The sequence below is a fragment of the Acinonyx jubatus genome, chromosome F2 (assembly GCF_027475565.1).
Source record: "Acinonyx jubatus isolate Ajub_Pintada_27869175 chromosome F2, VMU_Ajub_asm_v1.0, whole genome shotgun sequence".
In the NCBI taxonomy this organism is placed as follows: domain Eukaryota; kingdom Metazoa; phylum Chordata; class Mammalia; order Carnivora; family Felidae; genus Acinonyx; species Acinonyx jubatus.
In genome coordinates, this window is record NC_069394.1 from 81428189 (window position 1) to 81452204 (window position 24016).

A 24016-nucleotide genomic window follows, 5' to 3' on the forward strand; every position below is an offset into this window, starting at 1 on the left:
GCTTTTGATCACACTCACCCCTGCTGGGTAATTTAGCCATAGAATTCTGAGTGTGAACATGTAGTCAGGGTTTCCTAGTCCCCAGGGTTGGGTAGGGAAACCTGGTGGCATTCTTTGTGTTGATCCTTTGTAAGAATTGTATCCTTTCTCTGCAGTAGATCTTAAGAGTTTTAGGAAATTTCACAAAAGTGTCCTTTGGTGCATGCAGGTCTGTTTCAGTCCAGTTTTCTGGGCACAAGGAGGGTCTTGTCACATTGCTAACTCATTTTCCAGTTTTGGAATATTTTTTCTTGGATAATTTTGTTGATGATTTCCTCATCCCAGTTTTATATTTGTAATCCTTTTGCTTGGATAGCAGACCTTCTGGATTACCTTGGTAAATTTCTCGTTTTTTTCATTTTGCTTTGTATTCTGGGAAATCACTTCAACCTTACCTTGTAATTCTTGCTTTTAAGTTATGATATCATATTTTTAGTTTCCATGAGTTTTTTATGTTCCCTGAATGCCCTTCCAGTCCTTGATCCACTGTTGCAATTTCTACTCTTTTTGATAAATGATAAGTTTTTGAAAAATTTTTTTTCCCGGATGGGCTGCTTTCAACGGTTGCTCTTTGCCTATTATTTATTTTCATTTCTGTCTTTCATGTTTGAAGGTTTCCTCACAATGTCTGGTGACTTGGCTTTTCGCTTATATTCCCAGAAGGGGCATTCAAAAGGCATTTGGAATAGCTGCATGTTGGGCGTGTGGAGGTCAGCCTAGACCAGGACGTGGAACCCCCTGATGTGTTGATACTTTGGTCTGTGCTTTTGTGCTGGTGGATTACCCAGAGGCAAAATCTCCAGTCTCTTGCCTGCAGGCTTTAGGCCAGGGTGCCAGCACTCTTGGAGGCCAAGAAGGGGGAGGCACTGCAGGTTCCGGAAGCCCTTGTGGTCGCTGGTGGAGTAGTTGCTCTGCCTGCAGCCATGCTGCCCTGTGCACCCATGGGCCCTGTGTCCTCTCCCAGGCTATCTACCTGCAGCATGGTGGGCAGGGGGTGAGGGCATTGCTTTCTAACCACACCTCCTGCTGTAGCTTCACTTTCCTCCCTTACCCTGGAGGTGCCGGGTGCTGCCAGACCCTGAGCCTTCCAGGTCTTCTCCACTGTCATTGCTTTGTCCCTCGTTCTCTAGCTTCCAAAACTGATTAGTGGTCTCCTGTGCTGTTCTCTGTCATTAAAACAAACAAAACAGAACAACTGGATGAAAGTAAAAAATGGAGATAAGCAAACAATTCCACTTTTAGAAGATTCTAGAAAGGAGGTAAAGCTGACTGCGAATTGGCCATCTGTAACAAACCTGCTTTATATTCTTCAGGTACAGACAGTCGGGCAGAAATATTAAGATTACGCAGGCGATTTATAAAGGACCAAGAAAAGCTCAGTTTGATTTATGCCAGAAAAGGTGTTGCTGAACAAAAACGAGAGAAGGTTTGTATCTGTTTTGAGAATTTGGTCAGAAATACTTATTTTATATCAAAGAGTATATACTAAGGAAATAAGCTTCCCATCAGGTATTTGTTCCAAAACAAAATTACAGAAGCAGCCACTATATGAATTAAAGTTCCTCTGAACCAAAGATTAGTCCTCTAACGTAGATGCAAAGGACAGTCATGACTCACTGATGAAGTCGCAGGAATCTTGGAATGGGACCTGTGTGGGTAGTCCCATGAGTCTGCAGTATGGTGTGGCTCACAGGCACTGCCGCGACCTCACCTCTGCCCTTTATCTCGGACTCTCACTGCAGTCTGGCTTTGTTCTTCTCTGTGTACAGACTGGCTTTCTCCATGTGGTGGAGACGGACGCAGCCCCCACTCATTCCTGAAACATCTTACAGCTTTAGCCTCTGGGAGGGATTGGCCAGAGCCTTGACCCACCTTTGGTCTGGGGCTACTGTGGAATCAATAAGCTGTAGTGAGAGGGGTGAGGCCACATTACAACCAGCCCCTGTCATGGGGGTGCCTGGATGAAGAGGGAACGGTGAGCCCAGAGAAAGGGGTGGGCAGGTTGGTGGATGGTTCAGGGCTATCTGCTGAAAGCAGGAACTTGAGGACCTTGTGTGGCATGAATTAAACATTTCTCAAAATGTGGAAATAATGAAAGAGGTTGTTTAGCCATAGCTTCAGTATTACTTATAAATCAGTAATTAAGACAGAATTTTCAAGAAAGATGAGATTGTGAGTTAACAAAAAAAACTGGCTTCATATTAATTCAGTTTAAATCCTCAATCACTTAATTAACTTCCACATCTGAGTATGAAGTGGCCGAATGGTTCCACTATATTGTCTGTGGTAAGAAAATGTACTTTGCATCTTTCTCTTTTCTCTGTAAGTACAGCGATTCTCTTGAAGAAGAGGGTTCAAAATATCAGTGCCCCGGGATCCTCCTACGCTACCGGTCAGCGGCCCCTCCCCACATGCAGGGCATTCTGCTTCGTCCACTCAGAGAGGTAGCCACTGCCCCTAATTAAACCTTCAGGCAGCTGGGCTTGCCTGAAGGAAGTAAGAGGCAGACTCTGAGCAGAGGGAAGAGAGAAAACCAGGATCATTGGGCAGAAATCACAGGGAGATATTTTGGTCTGACACAAGGAAAGTCCTTTTAATAATCGATAAATGTGGAACGGCCTGCTGTGTGGGGCTGTTCATGCCCTGTGATGCACGTGTTCTCATTTGAAGGGGCTGACCTCTCAGTAAGGATGCGTGGTGGTGATCACGCATCGGAAGGCCATGCACTTCATTTGTTGGGAGCATTGTGCTCAGTGTCCGGCCCGACTCTGAATGCTAGGGGTACAGAGGTAAATATGATGTAAGCGCTCGCGGGGCTACAGCCCAGCGTGTAAAACAGAACAAGCCCAGAATGAGTTAAGATTATAACAGGTGCGGTGTTGGAAATTAACCAATGTAATGAGCACGTAGGGGAGACTATTAAGAGGAAGTGGGAAAGGAAGCCTCTTTGCAGATGATGTCTGCAGTGGGAACCAAGAGTGAAAAGCTGTGGAAAGACATTTTAGGCAGAGATGAGCAGGTCCCACAGCCCTGTGTGGTGGGGAGTGGGGGTGACTCAAGAGCAGGTGCAAGGTCAGCCTGGCCTGAGCAGGTGAACAGGCGTTGGAGTCTGTGGTGATCTCACTGGGCCTTGGAGCCCAAGATTTTTCTAAGAAGAATTAAAAGGAAAAACGAGCTCCTGGGTGGCTCCGTCAGTTAAGTGTCCATCTTTGGCTCAGGTCATGATCTCACCGCTCGTGAGTTTGAGCCCTACATGGAGCTCTCTGCTCTCAGCACAGGGCCTGCTTCGGACCCTCTCCCTGCCTCTCTCTCTCTCTCTTTCTCAGAAATAAACATTTAAAAAAAAAAATAGGAAATACAGCCCCCTGAGATAGCTTTAAAAAGTTTTAATTCAAGTTCTCTGATTTTAGATATTCCCATTACTCTGTGATGCATATTTAATTAATCTTTTTGCTGTTCATTTACCAGTGATTTGTATTTTGGATTTATTGTCTACCATAGATTGGTAAAGCATAGTGACCAAACTGTTTTGGATAAAAATTGTCATCAAGTTCACCTTTATGTTAAGGATCATATTTCATGCACTACTGATTTTTTAAAATAAGAATTCTAATCTTCCTTTTTTGGTTCTAATGATTATAGGAGATCAAGAATGAGTTAAAAATGAAGCACGATGCCCAAGTCATTTTGTATAGAAGTTACCGTCAAGGAGACCTTCCTGACATTCAGATTAAATACAGTAGCCTGATCACCCCCTTGCAAGCTGTGGCCCAGGTTAGTCCTTGAATGCTGCATTCTTCTTTTGACAGATAAAAACTATTTAACAGTTCCACGGAGCTACTAGGTGTAAGAAAAAATGGCTGCTGCTACTCTGTAACATAACTGAGGTGTTGATTTGTCTTAAACAGTGGATTTGGTTAAAAGACATTGGTCCAAGTCTTGGCCCTAAACCTTCTTCTCACTGGTGCAACTTACTTCAACTCATCCAGAAGATAGCCCTGCACTTGGGGTCCTTGTCAAGACACTAAATGCTCTGAGCCACAGTGTCTTCATCTGTAAAACCAGGGAGCAAAATCTGTTCTTCTTACCAATAATGTTGGTCAATGAAATAATGTATAAAAAAATTACTATAAACTTTATAGTGCTAAGCCACTTAAATCATTGCTTATATGGGATCCTTTTGGTATGGGGGGGCGGGAATCCAGGGAGTATCAGTTTATGGGCGGGATTAGTATTCTTCCTTCTCTGTTAATTTTCTTAATAGTAGAGGATTGGAAATATTTTTCTAAGTCATTAGGGTATAAAAGTATTGAGAGTGAATGAAGTTTCTAGCTGAGTTCTCTGAAAAAAACAGGTATATATTCCCCAAAAGGCCAATTAAGATTCTTTGACTTTTATCAAAATAATTTTTAAAGTTGAAGAGTACTATAATATATATGTGGCATTATGCTAGGTGCTGAAATATAATGCCATAAATTTTATTGTAATTAAATTTTCAGAACTAATGTTGCATATAGTAGGTATGTCTGCATCGCCTTTTATTCTTTTTTAAGCTTTTTATTTAACCTAAATAATTATAGATTGACAGGAATTTGCAAAAATAGTACATATTCCCATGTACCCTTCACCCTCATGGGTGGTATCTTATATAACTGTAATACGTTATTTTGATCTAGAAATTGACGTAGGAACAAGAGTATTGACTGGACTGCATTTTTCCCTGCATTTGTGTGTGCGCGTGCGTGCATGTGTGTAGAGAGACAGAGTCTATGCGATTGTATTATACACGCTGATTCATGTAACTACTGTCACAGAAGAAAGAACCCTTGTTTGTTACAGAGTGCTTTCACATTTCTCTCATTAGATCCTCTCAGTAATTTTGTGACATAAAGGCAGTTGTTAGACACATTTACAGATGAAGAATTGAAGTTAGCAAAGAATGGATGTTATGATTTAAAGCAACATGTCTTGCTGGGTGTGAAACTAAGACAAACCCCAGCCCTGTGTTCTGATTCCCGGCCCCGTGTTTTTCTCCCCGCCACCATTTCCCAGTTTTTCTCCTGCCTTGCACACATGCATTCACATCACTGCCTCAGAAGCGGTGCTGCCACCTGCTCTCCTGGGCATGGTTTGCACCTGCCCATGTTGGAGAGGTATGTGGTATGTACGGATGGGAGCAGGTTAAAAGCCTGATGCTGCGTAGAGACCCACGTCCAAGTCAGTTCACCTCATTGGTGCTTGGAAAAAATTAAGATGCTGAATAGTGTTTCAAAAAAAGGACTACATTTTTTCTGTTTTTTGAGGAGGAACGTGTTTCCTATATTTCTCAAATTCCAGTACTTTATTTATTCAACACATGTTCTGTATGGAGCATCCTTCTGGATGCCAGGGACTCATCTAAGCACTGAGGTGCAGCTGTGGACAAAACAGATGAGGCTTCCTCTGCTGTCCGGGGGCTCCCCTTCATCATGAGCCTTGCATGTGAGAGAACTAAAGGGGAGCCTGTAAACCAGCCGGGATAGCACATGTCCAGCAGCAGCATTCTGTTCTCTGAAGATGTTATTTATCTTAATCATCACTGCATTACTGTAACAGCAGGAGCATCTGGGACTCCCTGGGAAATGAGAGAATTTGTGCATAAGACTCAAGAATTGGGGTTGTAGACCTGGGAGCCTGTCTGCCACGGGTTAGGTGAAAAAAACAAGTTAGCGAACAGCAGACGTGTGCATGTCCATAAGAGACCAACCTGGGCGGTGGCTGTCTTCATGTAGTAGAATTATGAGTGATACTTACTTTCTTTCTTTTTTCCTAATCTATATTTTCTGAAATTTTACATTGCAACCATACAACTTTCTGTAAGACAAATACATTACTTAAAATAAATAACAAAGAACAGATCAAATTGTACTTTTTATTCAGACAGTTTTATCAAGCAAAATAATTTTTAAATTTTATTCATGCATTCGTGCCTTCATTTAAAAAATATAGACCCTGCATGCCAGGACTGTTCTTAATACTGGTGTCATAGGCACAGATACAGGATAATGTTCCTGTGGTCATGGAGTGTGAGGGTTAATGCCATAAAAGATGCTTTTAAAGGTAGCATGCTTTTAGGGCTGAAGCCACCAAACATGAAAAGCACAAAAATGGCTACTGATGGTTTTTAACAGTTTCAATTGTCATAATGATGGGACTTTGAAATTTTAAGTTGGCATTTTATTTAAGCTTATCGCTTATTCTCTTAAGCTTTGCAGTAATGCTGATGTGAGGATAGTACCTAAAAACCTCACTTAACCTCTCTGAAAGACCTTCCCAATTACGGCACTGATCGCTTGATGTGTATCATCTTGGCTAATCCTCACTACAACCCTGAGATGTGTTGTGTTATGCCCACGTTAAAGATAAGGAATCCAAAGGTCCAGACCCACTTGTGAGTTAAGCTATGTCTCCGTATGTGATTAAGTCCGCTTATATACTTGCGGGCCCCAAATCCATGGTACCACAGATATATTTGGTTAAATTTCAAATACTCCCCACGTCAGTGCCTGATAAAACTTTCTAAACAAAACTGAGATGTAAATTAGATATGTTTGCAGGAGTTTGTATTTTCAGATAAACTCTGATGGTAGCAGTAATTTCTATAGCATTTTTACTTCAGATCCTAATTTGTCTGTTTTGAATATTTTACAGAGAGACCCAATAATTGCAAAACAGCTCTTTGGCAGCTTGTTTTCTGGAATTATAAAAGAGATGGATAAACACAAGACCATGTCTGAGAAAAACATCATTACTCAAAAGTTGCTCCAGGACTTCAATCATTTTCTTAACACCACGTTCTCTTTCTTTCCACCTTTTGTTTCTTGTATCCAGGTGAGCGTCTACACATGTGCTTCATAAACTGCATTATCTACTTTGCCATGACCTGTGTCACAATAACTTCATTTGTTCCACAGGCCAAAGCACAAGGTGTTTAACAATTTAGGTGTATTCTGTATGGTTACCTCTTCCCTGATGAGGTGTAATTTATTCGGTTTTTTTGTTTTTTAAACAAACTTATATGGCCACCTGGGTGGCTCAGTCGGTTAAGTGTCCGACTTCTGCTTGGGTCATGGTCTCACAGTCTGTGGGTTCGAGCCCCGTGTCGGGCTCTGTGCTGACAGCTCAGAGCCTGGAGCCTGCTTCAGATTCTGTGTCTCCCTTTCTCTCTGCTCCTCCCCTGCTCACGCTCTGTCTCTGTCTCTCTTTCTGTCTCTCTCTCTCTCTCCCCCTCTCAAAAAAATAAACATTAAAAAAAAAAAAACTTATATATGGCAGGATAATTAGAAATCAGCCTTGGTGTAAAATGTTCTGATTTTTAATATGCCAGTCCCTTTAGTGTTTTGGTTAAACCCTGTATGTTGTTAGTAGTTTTTCCTTAGGTACTATTTCTCCAAATTATTTCCTGCCTCCTGAGTGCCTTTAAGAAATGTGGACTGAGCACATTCCTGACTTTGTTGTAAGTTGTGGGGACAGTGAGTGATGGAAGAAGCACAAATTTCTGCCCTCCTAGAATTACAGTGGGTGACAAACAATAAACAAATACAGAAGATAACATAACATAGCAGTGTCATCGAACTTGAGTACTATGGGAGTACTAAAGTAATGTAGGGTAGTAATGAAGCAGGGAGGGAGACAGCCTCTTGATCAGGGTGGGGGCTGTGTACTTAGACTGAGTGGTCAGAGAAGTCATGCTAAGGTAATACAGTTTGAGCAGATGTTAATAGAGGCATACTTTGAGTTACTACTTAAACATGCCTATTGGAAGGTTACTTTTTCATATAAGAAATGTTTCCTTTGCCGTTCAAAACACGATCATTACAAATTCCCTAATGGAAAGCCTTTTTTTATTTTTTATTTTTTTAAGTTTATTTATTTTGAGAGAGAGAGAGGGAGGCAGACTCTCAAGCAGGCTCTGCATTGAGAGCACAGAGCCCAATGTGGGGCTCAGACTCATAACCCTTGAGATCATGACCTGAGTGAAATCAAGAGTTGGACGCTCAACTGACCGAGCCACGTAGGTACCCCTAACGGAAAACCTTTTCAATTCATTTTAGTATTTTTATAACTAGTAACCTCCCTCGGGTAATTTAAAATACGTATATATTCTTGGGGCGCCTGGGTGGTTCAGTTGGTTAAGCATCCGACTCTTGATTTCAACTCAGGATATAGTCTGATGGTTCATGAGATTGAGCCCTGTGTCAGGCTCTGCACTGAAGGCATGGAACCTGCTGGGGATTCTCCCTCCTTCTCTCTCTGCCCCTTCCCAGCTTGTATGCTCTCTCTCTCAAAGTAAACAAATAAACTTTAAAATAAAATAATGTTATTTAATATTATTTATCAGTAGCTTTGGTTTGCAAACTAATTGGGTAATAATTCCCTGAGATGAAACACTTGGTTTTCCTGTTTTGTTCTTTCTGATGTAGCATGAAACTATTAATATAGTTTCTTTTTATATATTAGTTCTATTTTTATTGGTTTATAATTTACAAGTAGAATTCCTTCATTATTTTCCTCCTGGCTGCACTAAAGATAAGATTTGAGAAATTGCATTGAATCAGTCAGTGTTTCAAAAGAAGATTCTCTTTACACTGTATTCTGAAGTGATTTTTTAAAATCTGAATTCCTAGTTTTGTCCCTATATTTCTTTTTAAAAGCTGTTTTTTTCCATTGTTTTTAAGAGTCATTAACCGTCATTAAGGAAATAAATTACTTCTACCCGCTCTAGAGCTTGCAATTTGGCATTGCCTTTGGAAAAAGCAACATGATTGCAAGTTAGTGCCTGCAGTTTGCAGCATTTGCTGTTACGACTTTGTTTGTGGTTCATTTCTGAAACTATGATTTTTTTCCCTCTCTCCATGACGTCTTAGCACATTTGGCATGGCATTTATGTGACTTCTTGTTCTAGCAAGGGGTAGGGTCTCTTTGAGATGCCACTGCCCCACCATGACATCTCAGAATGAGTTTCTTGTCTGCTGCATATCCTGTATTTGTCAGACTATCCTGATTGTATCCCAGTCAGTGACTGGCAAACAGATGTTAATTTGGTTTAATTTAACAGATGTTAAATACATTTATGCTATTCATCGCTTGTTTGAACTTCATATAAAATTTTAACTTTCTTGGGGCGCCTGTGTGGCTCAGTTGGTTGGGCATCTAACTTTGGCTCAGGTCATGATCTCCTGGTTTGTGAGTTTGAGCCCCACATTGGGCTCTGCACGGACAGTGTGGACCCTGCTTGGGATTTTCTTTCTTTCCCTTTTTCTGCCTCTCTCCTGCTTGTTTTCTCTGTCTCTCAAATAAACTTTAAAAAACTTTTTTTGGCTTTCTTAAATTTTTTTTTTAATGTTTATTTATTTTTGAGACAGAGATAGAGCATGAATGGGGGAGGGTCAGAGAGAGAGGGAGACACAGAAGCAGAAGCAGAAGTGGGCTCCAGGCTCTGAGCCGTCAGCACAGAGCCTGACACGGGGCTCGAACTCATGGAGTGTGAGATCATGACCTGAGCCGAAGTCAGAAGCTCAATCGACTGAGCCACCCAGGCGCCCCTTGGCTTTCTTTACAAAACACCTAATGAGGATATTTTATGTGTAAATCTTTATTTAACAACTATGGAATATTTGAAATGAAGAAATGGCCCTTGCCTTCACCTACTACAGTGAGATAAGAGTCCAAACAAAAAATATTGTTATTAATTCTATTAGGCAGTCATCATTTTACAAATTAGACTTCATTACTTTATTCTCTTTTGGTATTTATAAGAAGTGTAATCAGTCAGCTGAAGTTTTTTTGGCTTAGCAAATCACTCTTTAGAAAGTAAAATGATACTGTCAACAAGATTATACAGAAGAGTCAGTCTTCTTGAAAATATACTCGCAGAACTCAACTTAAATTGTGAGAATGCATTTACATATAGAGGAGTAATATCCCAGTAATAGTTGTTTACTTATTTACAACTATTTCACAAAAGTTGAAAGTTTCCCACTTCTATTGGCAGTGGGAATAAATCTTAATGTCAGGGGCAACATTGTTTACTACAGTGTCTAGAATATAGAAGGCATTCAATAAATATTTATAGAATGAAATGATTCCTTGAAACTTAAAAGTATATTTATTTTAAAATAGTCTTGTGTAACTCAGGGTTTCTCTCTCTAAATTAGCAGATGTTATCTCAAAATCTGACACCTCAACTAAGACTGAGGCTTCGCTGTGTTATTAATTAATTTTATATGGATTTTTTTCCTGTACCACCAGTTCCTTCTAATAGACATTTTTGTTTGCTAGCTTGCTTTGGAGAATCTGTATTCTTTCAAGACCTCTAATGTAGAATTTAAGTTGGCTTAGTTAGACTTAGTAAGTAGTCCATGCATGGCACAGCTGGGAAGAAGGTGGTGTGGATGTGGCTTAGTGGGGACTGTCTTCACTGACTTTTCCAGATACCTGCGTATATGTGCATACACAGACGTACACACCCACACAAGAACTATATGCATACATTCAGCTGTGTTGTTGTTTTTTTTTTAATTTTTTTTTGACGTTTATTTATTTTTGAGACAGAGAGAGACAGAGCATGAACGGGGGGAGGGGCAGAGAGAGAAGGAGACACAGAATCGGAAGCAGGCTCCAGGCTCCGAGCCAACAGCCCAGAGCCTGACGCGGGGCTCGAACTCACGGACCGCGAGATCGTGACCTGAGCTGAAGTCAGACGCCTAACCGACTGAGCCACCCAGGCGCCCCCATTCAGCTGTGTTTTAATGAAGATGCTGCCATACTGTTTTTTTTAATCAAATGTATTTTTTTTAAGTTTATTTAATTTTGAGAGAGTGTGTGTGCATGTGCATGTGAGTGGGGGAGGGGTAGAGAGGGAGGGAAAGAGAGCATCCCAAGCAGGCTCCATGGTGTCAGCACAGAGAAGAATGGGAAGCTCAGTCCCACCAACTGGGAGATCATGACCTGAGCTGAAATTGAAAGTTGGCTGCTCAAATGACTGAGCCACCCAGGTGACCCTGCCATACTATTTATATTGTTCTGCATATTGATTTGTAGTTTATTTTTTATTGGTGTATATAGGACTCTCAAATTGAGAGTTACAAAGTAAAGGCCAATATAATTCCTGAAATCCTCTTATTCAATATTATTGTGAATCGGTTAGCCCCTGGGTGGAAGGAGATGGAAAAAAAGATGTTAATTAGAGTAATGGAAATAAGTACCTACTTTCTGGTGTTTGGATATGAAATCTGTGTTTCAGCTGCTTTTCTCACCCGTTCAGGCTAAATATTCCTAGAAACTGCAATTGATGCCTAGATATACAGAGTATATAATTTTTCATAATTTGCTAGTACTTTTCTTTAAGGTAATGTCTAAATTGATAGTGTAAAAATCAAAGGTCATTTCCTCCTTTGAGCAAGCTGAATGTTGAGGAAATTTTGTTAATAGAATTACACAGAGAAATTTTCTAATTCTATCACTGCTTACATCAAAATGTTCTTTCATGTTTAGTAAAATGAGTTACTCACTTGTGAAGATACGGTCAAAGTATCACAGCCTAAATAGCTGCATATGTTTGTGGTTTCATAGGAAATCAGTTGCCAACACACAGACTTGCTGAGCCTCAACCCAGCTTCTGTCAGTGCTGGCTGCCTAGCCAGCCTGCAGCAGCCCGTGGGCATCCGCCTCCTTGAAGAGGCCCTGCTCCAGCTGCTACCACCAGAGCCACCTGCCAAGCGGTTTCAGGGGAGGACTCGCCTCTCACCTGATGTCGTCAGATGGATGGAACTTGCTAAGTAAGCTTTGTGATCCACTGTTGGGAGAACAATGAATTTGACTAAAGTAATACACAAAAATCGTTTCACTTTGGCAGAAAATGAGCAAATAAAGTTGATCATAACACTTCTGTGAAATTTTTTGAAAAATCTCTCTGGCTAAGTACCATTCCATGAGTTAAGAATAGTTGTCACAACAAGGAATGTCTTGCTCCAGGAAAGATTAATTAATTAAACATACACAGTCCTTTTAAAAGGACTCAGGGTGTTAACTACCAAGTTTAGTTTCCTGTAAAGTGTGGCCGTTACTTAGTTTTGTATGTTTTTACTGCTTTACTTAAACGGAATTGAGGATAATTTATTTTCAGCAGGACTCAAACTCTTATATAGACAATTTAATCCAATTACTTTATTTAGGAAAAACAAGTTCCATTTTGTCATTCTATGCCATTTTGCATTATGTATGTTTTTTTCCTTACTTGTAGTTTCATTATAAAAAAGCCAGTGTCTAATTCTGAGAAGGATGTTAGATTAGGTTAAAATTAAATTTGAACTTATATTTTTTAGTGCTGATTTTTATATCTTCAGGTTCTAGGAAAAAAGAGAATAAAAGTAAACGTGAGAAATCCTTGTACTATTCATATCTTAACTGAGCATTATGTGTGAACAAGACATTATGTCAGGTGCTAAGAAGAATTAAACATATCTCCCAGACTCACAAAAGTAGCCAACCAGTAGGAAATATATGTACTTTCCTGTATAACTAACCATAACATGAAATGGGAGGTGGTGAGATCTCTGAGAGGCAAGACAGAGGGCAGTTCAGAGGGTGCGTCTTGGCTAATACTGCTTCTGTCTAAGGAGCTGTTGTTATCCTCTTGTTCCAGATGTGTAGATGAACAGTCAGTAACAGTTTGTATATTTAATATTTTCAGAGAATGAGAAACTCGTGTGTATTTTCTGGGTAAATGAAGCACACAACTTTTAGAGCCTAAACTTTAAACACTGTTTTCTAACTTTATTTAATACTTCTTCATAGTTTACATATAATATTTTACATTCCTTTCAAACAGAGTAGTGAGAACATAATTTTGCCTGTTGATGATTTGGGTCATCATTTTGACCATGTTATAGTGCGTATCATCCTGGGACCATGGGGCCAGTGCAAGGTGGATGTGAGACTAATCTCTTTTCCAGCTACTGAAAAATGTTTGTAATTCTCATCTCCTCTTGAGCTCTTGGACTGTGAGCTGTTGTCCTACCTCCCATCTCCCCACCTCTGCCTCTGACTTGTTACTCATAAGCCTCTATGAGCAGGGCAAAGAGAGGGCCATGTCTACTAGATTTTTATCTAAATTTGGAATCCTTAGGCTCTGAGAGAGCTAAGGGCTTTTTTGATGTAATAAGTACATGAGATTTCATACCTGCGAAAGGACCAAACTGCAGGAAAGCCAAGGAGGAAGCAGTCCTCACTGGCTGGCCAGGTGACTGCAGCATCAGGAAGAGATAACATTTGTGTTGAAACTTAAAAGAGGGGGGAAAAAATTGTAGGGGAAGGGAACAAACTTATTAAAAATTTTCTTGAGAATGTCTTAACAGAGGAAGTTTGTTTGAAGGGGTAAAGTAGATTTTTGTTAATGTGAAGAGAAGAATGGGTGCTCAAGTATATAGTAAGGCTGTAAGAAAATTACTTGTCAGTAGAATCAAGATGGCCCATAGAATGTGGATTAAAACATGGCTTTATTAGAACCAGGATTAATTTTTACTCACTGGACTCTTGGCTACGTTCCAAATTTTAGGTCTAGACAGGATTTCAAATAGGTCACCCACTGGTATGTGCATTATTACTGTAATGGATTAACACAGAATGGTCTTATTTAATGACACAATTTATCCATTGTAAACTTACAATATTTTCAGATTTCACTTTAAATGCACTTTAGAATAATCTCTGCTTCCTGTATGACTAAAGTAGTAAAACCTAATGGTAACTTCATGGTGTGTAAGATTTTATATTTATAGAACAAAAATAACATATATCCTTTTTGGCTAAGATAATGTGACATCTGGATTTATTATCATTTCATTAGAATAAAAACTTTAAAAATATTGACGTAGTCATTGATTTGGACTTTCTTTTTGGCTTGTTTTTAGACTGTATAGATCAATTGGAGAATATGACGTCCTCCGTGGTATTTTTAGTAGTGAGATAGGAACAAAGCAAATCACTCAGAATGCAGTATTAGCAGAGGCAAGAAGCGATTACTCTGAAGCTGCTAAACAGTATAATGAGGTAAAACTGATCACTAGCAAATATGCCAGTTGCTTAAGCACTTTTGTTTTCTGATTGGAAAAACTGTTACCTTTAGAATTTAGAGTTTTGTAATGTTTCAACTTTATTCCTTGGTTTTTACACAAAAATTAGTGGGAGAGAATAGTTTCATAATAACAAAATGTGAAATAACTATTGCTTTATCTTTTACTCTTTTTAAGAAAACATTATTGAATAAAGGAGAAAGCATTTCATACCAAATGCTGTACAACTGTTAAGATGTTATTTCAGTATCTGCTGTTATTATATAATTTCTCTTAGGGTAGATTGTTTTCCTTCAGTAAGTAAAAACTGTATAAAGAGATAGGTAAAAATTGGTTTGGAGATGACTAAGTTCAGCTTTGTACAGTTTGTATTTTGAGTTGCCAGTGGCTATCTAGGTATAGATGTCTAGTAAGTAGCTTAAATTCAGAGTCCATGACCTATGAGATTCTTGAATGAGCAGTCCAGATTGTAAAGTCCTTTGCAATTTTCTGTAAATGTCCTATTTTCTAATTTTCAATCTAAGAGCTCTTTAAGTAGTAAATAATCCACAGTATTGATTCAGATCAAATTTTGGGTCATTCAGAATCTTCAGTTTATTAATTGGCTTCATTGGTAAGTTTCTCAGAGAAATCATTTCCTCTTGGTTTTTATGTTGATTTGTTCCTGTGAGATTTCTTTTGTTTTTTTTTCTTCCATTTAGTGTTACTCTGTTTTCTCTTTTCTCTCCCCTTGTCATAAATTTGAAAATTATTGTCCTTAGCATGAATAGTTTACTACCTATAATACAAATGTTTTCATTTATATTCCTTCCAACTTTTAAAATAAATGTATGAACTTTTCTTCATGAGGCTCTCAATAAACAAGAATGGGTAGATGGTGAGCCTACTGAAGCTGAGAAGGATTTTTGGGAACTTGCATCCCTTGACTGTTACAACCAGCTTGCTGAGTGGAAATCATTGGCATACTGTTCTATAGTCAGCGTTGACAATGAAAACCCTCCAGATCTAAATAAAATGTGGAGTGAACCATTTTATCAGGTGGGTAGAATTACATTTGAAGTCACTGAGATAAATATTATAGATAGCTGTTTTCTAATTAATGAAATTGTTTAAAACTTTTCAAAAACAAGGTAGTAGTTATAAAGCATAGAACATTTGTATAACCTGACTCCCCCCAACAACTCCATAGTATTGTCAAATCTCTTTAGCCATTCTTTTTATCTCTTTTTTAGCCACTTTTGGCCACTCCTTTCCAAGTATATGGAATGCATTTAAAAATAAACATTAATATCCATAGTATAACTACATGGAAGAATATTTCTTGGTGTCTCTGCCCTGAGACACAGGATACACATGGGGTAGCCCTTACCCCTGGGGTGACATGGTTCCCCTCTCATGGGATGACCCCAACTCTTGGAGGGAAATGACTCACCTGGTCCCCACAAAGCAACTGTCTTGGCTGTGCTTGTAGATTCCTCACTTGTGTGTAACATCCAAAGATCTTTCAGCTAAAAGTAGCTCCCATTTTCCATAGAACATGTTTCTGTGTATTTTGTGGTTACAAAAATCAATAATTTTAAGTGAATGTGTCCTAAGAATTGTAGTTTTAGGTTTGAAACATCAAACATTGTCACTTTGGATCTAAATCTGGACCTACAAAATTATACCAATGGATATTGTAGTACTAAAATACTCATATTGGTTTTCTGAAGTTACAAGTAGTCTTCTCTTCCTTAGGAGACCTATCTACCTTACATGATCCGCAGCAAGCTGAAGTTACTGCTTCAAGGGGAGGCTGACCAGTCCCTGCTGACATTTATTGATGAGGCTGTGAACAAGGAGGTTCAGAAGGCTCTTATTGAGCTGCATTATAGTCAGGAATTGAGTCTTCTTTACATCTTACAAGACGATGTTGATAGAGCCAAATATTATATTGAAAATTGCATTCAGATTTTTATGCAGGTAATACAGATACACCCATCTGAAATGTACCATTTCTATGATACTTTTAAGTCCATAAACTCATGAACAAAAAAAATCAACACACAAAATTTCTTCTAAAATCTTTTCACTTTGTCCTTTGTCTTAATGCATTTTTTTAAATTTTATTTTTTATTTTTTTTAAATTTACATCTAAATTAGTTAGCATCTAGTGCAACAATGATTTCAGGAGTAGATTCCTTAAGCCCCTTACCCATTTAGCCCATCCCCCTCCCACAACCCCTCTAGTAACCCTCAGTTTGTTCTCCATTATTTATGAGTCTCTTCTGTTTTGTCCCCCTCCGTGTTATTATAGTATTTTTGTTTCCCTTCCCTTATGTGCATCTGTTTTGTCTCTTAAAGTCCTCATATGAGTGAAGTCACATGATTTTTGTCTTTCTCTGGCTAATTTCACTTAGCATAATACCCTCTAGTTCCATCCACGTAGTTGCAAATGGCTTAATGCATTTTTAGTCCCTTTTGTTTTTCTGTTTAAGAAGTTCTTTTTTTGTTTTTTTGTTTTTTGCTTTTCCTTGGGTTTTATTTTTTTCTTCCAAGATTTTGTTTAAATTCAAGTTACTTAACACATAGGGTTGTGCTGTTAAAGAACACTTGAGAGTAGACTTTTACATCTAGAGTGGCTGAATGGAAGTTTGGTTGCTTTGTGGAGGGTATGAACTAATCTTCCCTGATCATTTTCCACCATTATACCTTCTTTCCTTTTTGCTTTTATGAGAATCTTCTGATATTTGGTTTTAAAGTCAGTGTCTTTATAGAGCCTATTAATTAACATTTATCATTAGCTGATATTGATCATAGAAGCATATTCATTCGTTATCATTATTTTAAAAAATTTTTGAATTTGTTTAGTAGAGGAAGTTTATTGGAGAAGAAGGAGTTGGCTTCTGTAGTTGGCAGTTAACTTTAATAGGATGTTGTGATTTTTAAAAACTGGTGGTCAATAGAGGCAACAGTAGCCCAGTTGTATTGATTTTATTGACTTCATTGAGCCAAAATGTGATTAAAAACCTGAATTATTTAAAAAATTTTAAACCATTTGTTAATTGCTTCTATGAGCTAATTATTAACTATTCTGAGACACATTTTTGTAATTGATGTAAGGTAGTTGCTGTATTTCATGTTTTAGGGAACTGTATTAAAATTTAAAGTAGGAAACTGATTTATAAACAATGTTAAATATCTTTTTTCTAGAATTACTCAAGTATTGACGTTCTCTTACACAGAAGTAGACTCACCAAAGTGCAGTCTGTACAAACTATTATAGAAATTCAGGAGTTCATCAGTTTTATAAGCAAACAAGGTAATTTTTTTAGACTACCTTTTTTTCTCTTATACTTATGGAAAGGTTTTGGTATGATTATTTTGCTTAGTGAAAGTGAAACATGTACTGAATGTGTGGGTTAGAAAATACTTTTGAGTTCATGCTGCAAATACATATTTTGAGGTCATTGAAATAAATGTTTAAGATGGACAAGCACTATTCTAGGCACTGAGGATGCAAAGCCAAATAAAACATACTGCCTAGCTTGAAGAAGCTTTCAGAAGAGTGGGGTAATCCCCACACGATATGACCCATACTGAGGCAGAGGGATTTCCCATGTCAAATATGTAAAACAGAATCTGCCCTGGACTGAACGGTGCAGGAGGCTCCTGGAGAAACGGCCTGAGTTGATGGTGGAGAAACAGAGGGGCTCACAGAGAACCTTTCTTATCGAAAGCCTGCAGTGTCTCAGAGGGGCTAGAAGTTCAGTGACTGGGTACCACATACCCTGGCCTGAGGGGAGGTGAAGCTCCTGGTGGCAGTGTGCAGACCCTGAAGGTCTTTCTGCTACAAACAAGTGGATTTTATCCTGGCCCCTGTGAGAGGCCACCCAAAGTCAAAGGGAAAGAGTACATCTTTGCAGTGGTAATATGTCTTAGTCATAAACTGGAATTTCAACTTGTGTCCTAAATAATTTTAAATAATTGTGAAAGACCCTCTCAGAGTACTGATAAAAATTGATATTCGTATATATCTACAATTAATCATTCTCTGCTTTAAGTTTGGAGAATTCTTTTTCAAGCGCGTATTATTAATGACAGATCATTCATTAAGTGTTTTCTACTTTCTAGGACGTATGTTAATCTTTTTTTTCTATAATGCATAGTTTTTATGACAGCCTTATGAGAGGTAGATTCCTTGCTTTTTCATTTTATAAATAACTTACCTAAGCTAATATGTGAAAGATTCAGATTTTGAACCCAGGACTGTCTGATTTAAGCTTATGCTCTTAACCACTACTTTCCCACCAACAGAAAGAAACTAAAGCTTTAAGCATTATCAATGTGAAATTTAAATTTCCTGGGGGTTGTCATGAATCTCTTGAGTCCCAATTGCTTTGGTTATTATTATTACCATGTAACCTTGTACAGGTACCAAGGTCGGAGGCAGTATTTCGTCATTCAACACAATGATGCGTCTCCGGCTTAAGTGATGAAAATTCACAAAAATTGCATAAACTAAGACTATAATATAAGTATCCCTATGCTGATTCAGATCAGATTTTGCCAACAAGAAAATTGGCTGCAGCCCTATGAAAGCTTTTCAGGTTTCGATCCTTTATAGATTTTGGAATTGTAGATGAAAAACTGTGGATCTGTGCTAAATGTAAAAATTGTGTATGTTTATTTCCCCATTTTTACCCTGTGTCTTAAGAAATTGAGTTGTAATGACAAACTGTATTAGGTTTACTATGGTAACTTTGTATTCCTGTTGTGAAAGACAAAACAAAAATTTTTAATTTGGTCAAGAAATTTGAATTAAGTTTTTATTTACTAATGGCAGCCCTACTTTGTAAGTTGCTCTTATCATTGAGCTGTGGATATAGCCATCTTCTAATATTTTTAGGTAATTTATCATCTCAAGCTCCCCTTAGGAGACTTCTAAAAACCTGGACAAACAGATACCCTGATGCTACAATGGATCCAATGAACATCTGGGATGACATCATCACAAATCGGTAAGATGTGATCACTTTTTTTTTTTAATATTTATTTTTGAGAGAGAGACAGAGTGTGAGTGGGGGAGGGCAGAGAGAAAGGGAGACAGAGTGTCTGACGCAGGCTCCAGGCTCTGAGCTGTCAGCACAGAGCCTGATGCGGGGCTCGAACCCACAAACCATGAGATCATGACCTGAGCCGAAGTCGAACGCTTAACCCACTGAGCCACCCAGGTGCCCCAAGATGTGATCTTTTTGAACTGAATGTGGATTTTTAGGAAATTGCCAGAATGGTTTGTCTCCAAAATGGGTGTTTAGGAAAATGTGGGGTTTGAGCCTAGTGTGTATAGATCAGGCTCATCTTGCTGATTTCTTGTGTAAGTTGTTCTCATACAGCTCTCCATGTCAGCAGTGTGTCCTTTGTCCCAGCTTATCCCCTGCCTGGGAATTGCTTCCCACTGACATTGAATTCATCGTGTGCTGGGAGGTTGGTTGCGAACTGTTGGCAGTGAGAGAAAGCAGGGGAGCAGCGGGGGCAGTGGTCCACCTGCTTCTGTCTCAGGGCCAAATGTTAGCAACTGAAATGGCAGCAAAGAAAACACTGCTTCGTGATTTGTTGCTATTCTAATTTGGATTTTTGACACTTGTGCCTCCTACCTCTTGACTCTTATTTCATAACTGTATGTATCACTTTACCAGATTTGAGATCATTTTCATACACTCAGCTTTTCCTTGCCCTGTGGAAACCCAGGTAATCCCTGAGGCAGATACTAGCCATGTATTTCAGAGATAAGGCACCAGAATCAGAGAGGTCGTGAATTATTTTGTGCAAGTATGCACAGGAAGTGGGACTCAAGGACTGTGGCCCCGTGTGGTGTTCTTGCCATTATATCCTATTTCCTCTGCTACTACAGGTGTTTTGTTTGGTTTTGTTTTGTTTTTGCTTTTTATTTTTTGTACTTTTTTTTTTTTACTCTTTATTTTGAGGTAAGTTCTTATCTATAGAAAAGTTGAAAGAAAAGTAGAACTCCCATGAACTGCGTACCTTTTACACAGTCCAATGTTTTCAAACATTTTTAACATGTTGCCACATTAGCTTTTTTATTTTCTCTCCCGACACACACATAATTATGTTCTGAACCATTTGAAGTTAAGGTACATATATGTGTCTCTTTATCAGTGCGCATTTCCTAAGAGAGTATTGTTTTATATAACACCAGTACAATAATAACTTCACTGTTTTCTTTTTTAATACAGCCCCAATTTCAGTTTTGTCAGTTGTCCCATTAGTGTCCTTTGAAGCATTTTCTCCCCTTCTAAGACGATATCCAGCCCATAATCTCATATTGCATTTAATCGATATGTCTTTCTGGCCTCTTAATCTGGAACACTTTCCTAGCCATCTTTTATGACATTGACATTTTAGAGAAATGTTCCTCAGTTTGCGTTTGTATATTCTCACGGTTAGGTTCAGGTGGTACATCCATAGTTAAAATACTACTTAAGTGAAATATTTTCAGGGTATTACATCTAGAAGCAGGATGTACATGTGCTTTTTACTGGTAATAGTAATTTTGATTGCCTGGTTAAAATATTGTCTGGTCTTTCACACGAAAAGATGCTCAATGTTAGTGATCGTCAGGAAAATACAAATCAAAACTACAATGAGATCCTACCTCACACTTGTCAGAATGACTAAAGTCAACAACGCAAGAAACAACAGGGGCTAGTGAGGATGTGGAGAAAGGGGAGCTCTATTACACTGTAGGTAATACACTGCAAACTGGTGCAGCCACTCTGGAAGGCAGTATGAAGGTTCCTAAAAAAGTTAAAAATAGGGGCACCTGGGTGGCTCAGTTGGTTGAGTGTCCAACTTCGGCTCAGGTCATAATCTCACGGTTCATGGGTTCAAGTCCCCCAGCGAGCTCTGTGCTGACAACTCAAGAGCCTGGAGCCTGTTTCATATTCTGTGTCTCCCTCACTCTCTGTCCCATCCCACTCGTGCTGTGTCTCTCTGTCTCTCTCTCTCTCAAAAATAAAACATTAAAAAAATTATTTAATAAATTAATTAAATAATAAAAATAGAACTGTCCTACAACCCAGCAGTTGCACTACTAGTATTTACCAAAAGGATACAAAAATGGTGATTCGATGGGGCACATGCACCTCAGTGTTTATAGCAGCACTATCAATAATAGCCAAATTATGGAAACAGCTCAAGTATCCATCAACTGATGAATGGATAAAGAAGATGTGGTATATATATACACAATAGACTCAGCCATGATAAGAATGAAATTTGCAACAATATGGATGGAGCTAGAGGGTATTATTATGCTAAGCTAAAAAAGTCAGTCAGAGAAATACAAATACAAATGATTTCACTCATACATGAAATTTAAGAAACAAAACAAATGATCAAAGGGGAAAAAAAAGAGAGGCAAACCAAGAAACAGACTCTTAACTATTGAGAACAAACTGAATTACCAGAGGGGTGGTGGGGGGAGCAGGGCATGGGTGAAATAGGTGATGAGGATTGAGGAGGGCACCTGGCTTGATGAGCATGGGGTGTTGTATGGAGGTGTTGAATCACTATATTGTGCACCTGACACTAACATAACACCATATGTTAACTAACTGGAATTAAAGTACAAACTTAAAATACATACATACGTACATACATACATAATAAAAAATGAGAACTCAGAAAAAATATTATCTGGTGTTCAGTGTATAATGCCTGTTTTTGTTTTAAGCCTGTTTTTTTTTTCTTTGCAACTAACAAAAAGGGTGGGAGAAGCTTTGAAACATGCATATATCCTGCTTCTCCTAAGACTTAGCCCTCTGTGTTTTGTATCTGTGGATGACTTTTAGCCCAAACCAGTCTTAACAATGATAGTTGCAAGGTGATGATTTTCTAACTCCAGCCCTTGTTCCATATTTATCAGAATACATCTTAGTGTAAGGAAGAGCCTTCCCTTCTCCATCTATTTGTTTATTCATTTACTTGAATTTTAGCTATCAATACAGAATCATGGTTTCCAATTTTACTTAATGGAATGTAATCTGTTGCTATTCTTATTTATTTCATGTTCAAATTGTCTCAGATTTGCCCAGCAGGAGCCCCTTCAAACTGACAGTACAGGCACATCTTGCAAAATTATTCTGCATTTTTTCTAGCAATGTTATAGTCTTAGTTCTTACATTAGGTCTATGATCTAAAGGAAGATAATATTTGTAGATGGTATGATGTGGGGGTACATATTCTGATGGCTTTTTTGTATGGCTGTCTGGTTGTTTAGTCCCATTTGTTCAAAAGTCTTTTCATAATTGAATTGCCTTGGCACCTTTTTTGAAAATCAATGACCATATATGTGTGGGTCTGGTTTTGAATGCTCTGTGCTATTCCTTATTTATATATACATATATATTTTTTTCATATATCAAACTGTCCTCATTACTGTTGCTTTAAAATAGTCTTGAATCAGATAGGGTGTGTACTCCAATTTTTTCTTTATGAAAATTGCTTTGTCTATTTTAGGTTCTTTGTATTTATATGTACATTTTTAGAATCTGCTTGTCAATTTTATTTATTTATTTTGAGAGAGAAGAAAAGCGAGCATGCGCAGTAGAGGAACAGAGATGGGGAGAGACAGGATCCAAAGCAAGCTCCATGCTGTCAGCGCAGAGCTCAGTGCAGGGCTCAAACTCCTGAACCAGGAGATCATGACCTAAGCCGAAATCAAGAGTCAGACACTTAACCTACTGAGCCACTCAGGTGCCCCTCTGCTTGTCCATTGCTACGAAAAACAAAAACTCAGAGTTTGGGATTTTGTTTTCACTATAGAGCAAGTTTGGGAGTTGCCATCTGGACAGTATAGAGTTCTCTAATACGTATATAGTTCTTCCATTTATCTAGGTTTATTTATTTAGGTTTCTTTTCTTTCTCTTTTTCTTTTATTTTTCTTTTTTTTTTTTAGTGCCCATCATGATAAGTGTACTTTTAAATTCCCTTTATCTGTTTCACTTATGCCCCCACCTGCCTCCCCTTTGGCAACCACCAGTTTGTTCTCTGTATTTAAGAGTCTGTTTTTGGTCTGGTTTTTCCTTTGTTCATTTGTTTTGTTCCTTAAATTCCACATATGAGTAAAATCATATGGTATTTGTCTTTCTCTGTTTATTTCACTTAGCATTATACTCTCTAGGTCCATCCCTTTTGTTGCAAATGGCAAGATCTCATTCTTTTTTATGGCTGAATAATATTCATTCCATTGTGTGTATATGTGTGTGCGTGTGCACACACACACACACACACACACACACAAACACCACATCTTTATCCATTCATCTATCAGTGGACACTTGGGTTGCTTCCATAGCTTGGCTATTATAAATAATGCTACAATAAACATAGAGGTGCATATATCTTTTCAAATTAGTGTTTTCATTTTCTTCAGATACATACCCAGTAGTGAAGTTACTGGATCACATGGAAGCTGTATTTTTAATTTTTTGAGGAACCTCCATACTGTTTTCCACAGTGACTGCACCAATTTACATTCCCACCAACAATACATGAGGGTTTCTTTTTCTCCACATTATCACCAATGCTTGTTATTTCTTGTCTTTTTTATTTTAGCCATTCTAACAGGTATAAGGTAATATCTCATTGTGTTTTTTTTTTTTAATGTTTACTTTTGAGAGAGAGAGAGAGAGAGAAAGCGTGAGCAGGGGAGGCACAGAGAGAGGGAGACACGGAATCCAAAGCAGGCTCCAGGCTCCAGGCTGTCAGCCCAGAGCCTGACGCGGAGCTCAAACTCATGAGCTGTGAGATCATGACCTGACCCGAAGTCAGATGCTTAACTGAGTGAGCCACTCAGGTAC

The 24016-nt window shown here is 38.5% G+C and overlaps 1 protein-coding gene across 1 annotated transcript in view; it reads left to right on the forward strand.

The window, feature by feature from the left end:
- Positions 1 to 24016, forward strand: part of PRKDC (protein kinase, DNA-activated, catalytic subunit) — a 206347-nt gene that overhangs the window by 131061 nt on the left and 51270 nt on the right. The window contains exons 60-68 of the mRNA XM_027042809.2: positions 1353 to 1465; positions 3682 to 3813; positions 6730 to 6909; positions 11653 to 11858; positions 13992 to 14130; positions 15003 to 15191; positions 15891 to 16115; positions 17346 to 17454; positions 19042 to 19153. Of these exons, the coding sequence (XP_026898610.1) occupies positions 1353 to 1465; positions 3682 to 3813; positions 6730 to 6909; positions 11653 to 11858; positions 13992 to 14130; positions 15003 to 15191; positions 15891 to 16115; positions 17346 to 17454; positions 19042 to 19153 (1405 nt within the window). The remainder of the gene's footprint in view (positions 1 to 1352; positions 1466 to 3681; positions 3814 to 6729; positions 6910 to 11652; positions 11859 to 13991; positions 14131 to 15002; positions 15192 to 15890; positions 16116 to 17345; positions 17455 to 19041; positions 19154 to 24016) is intronic.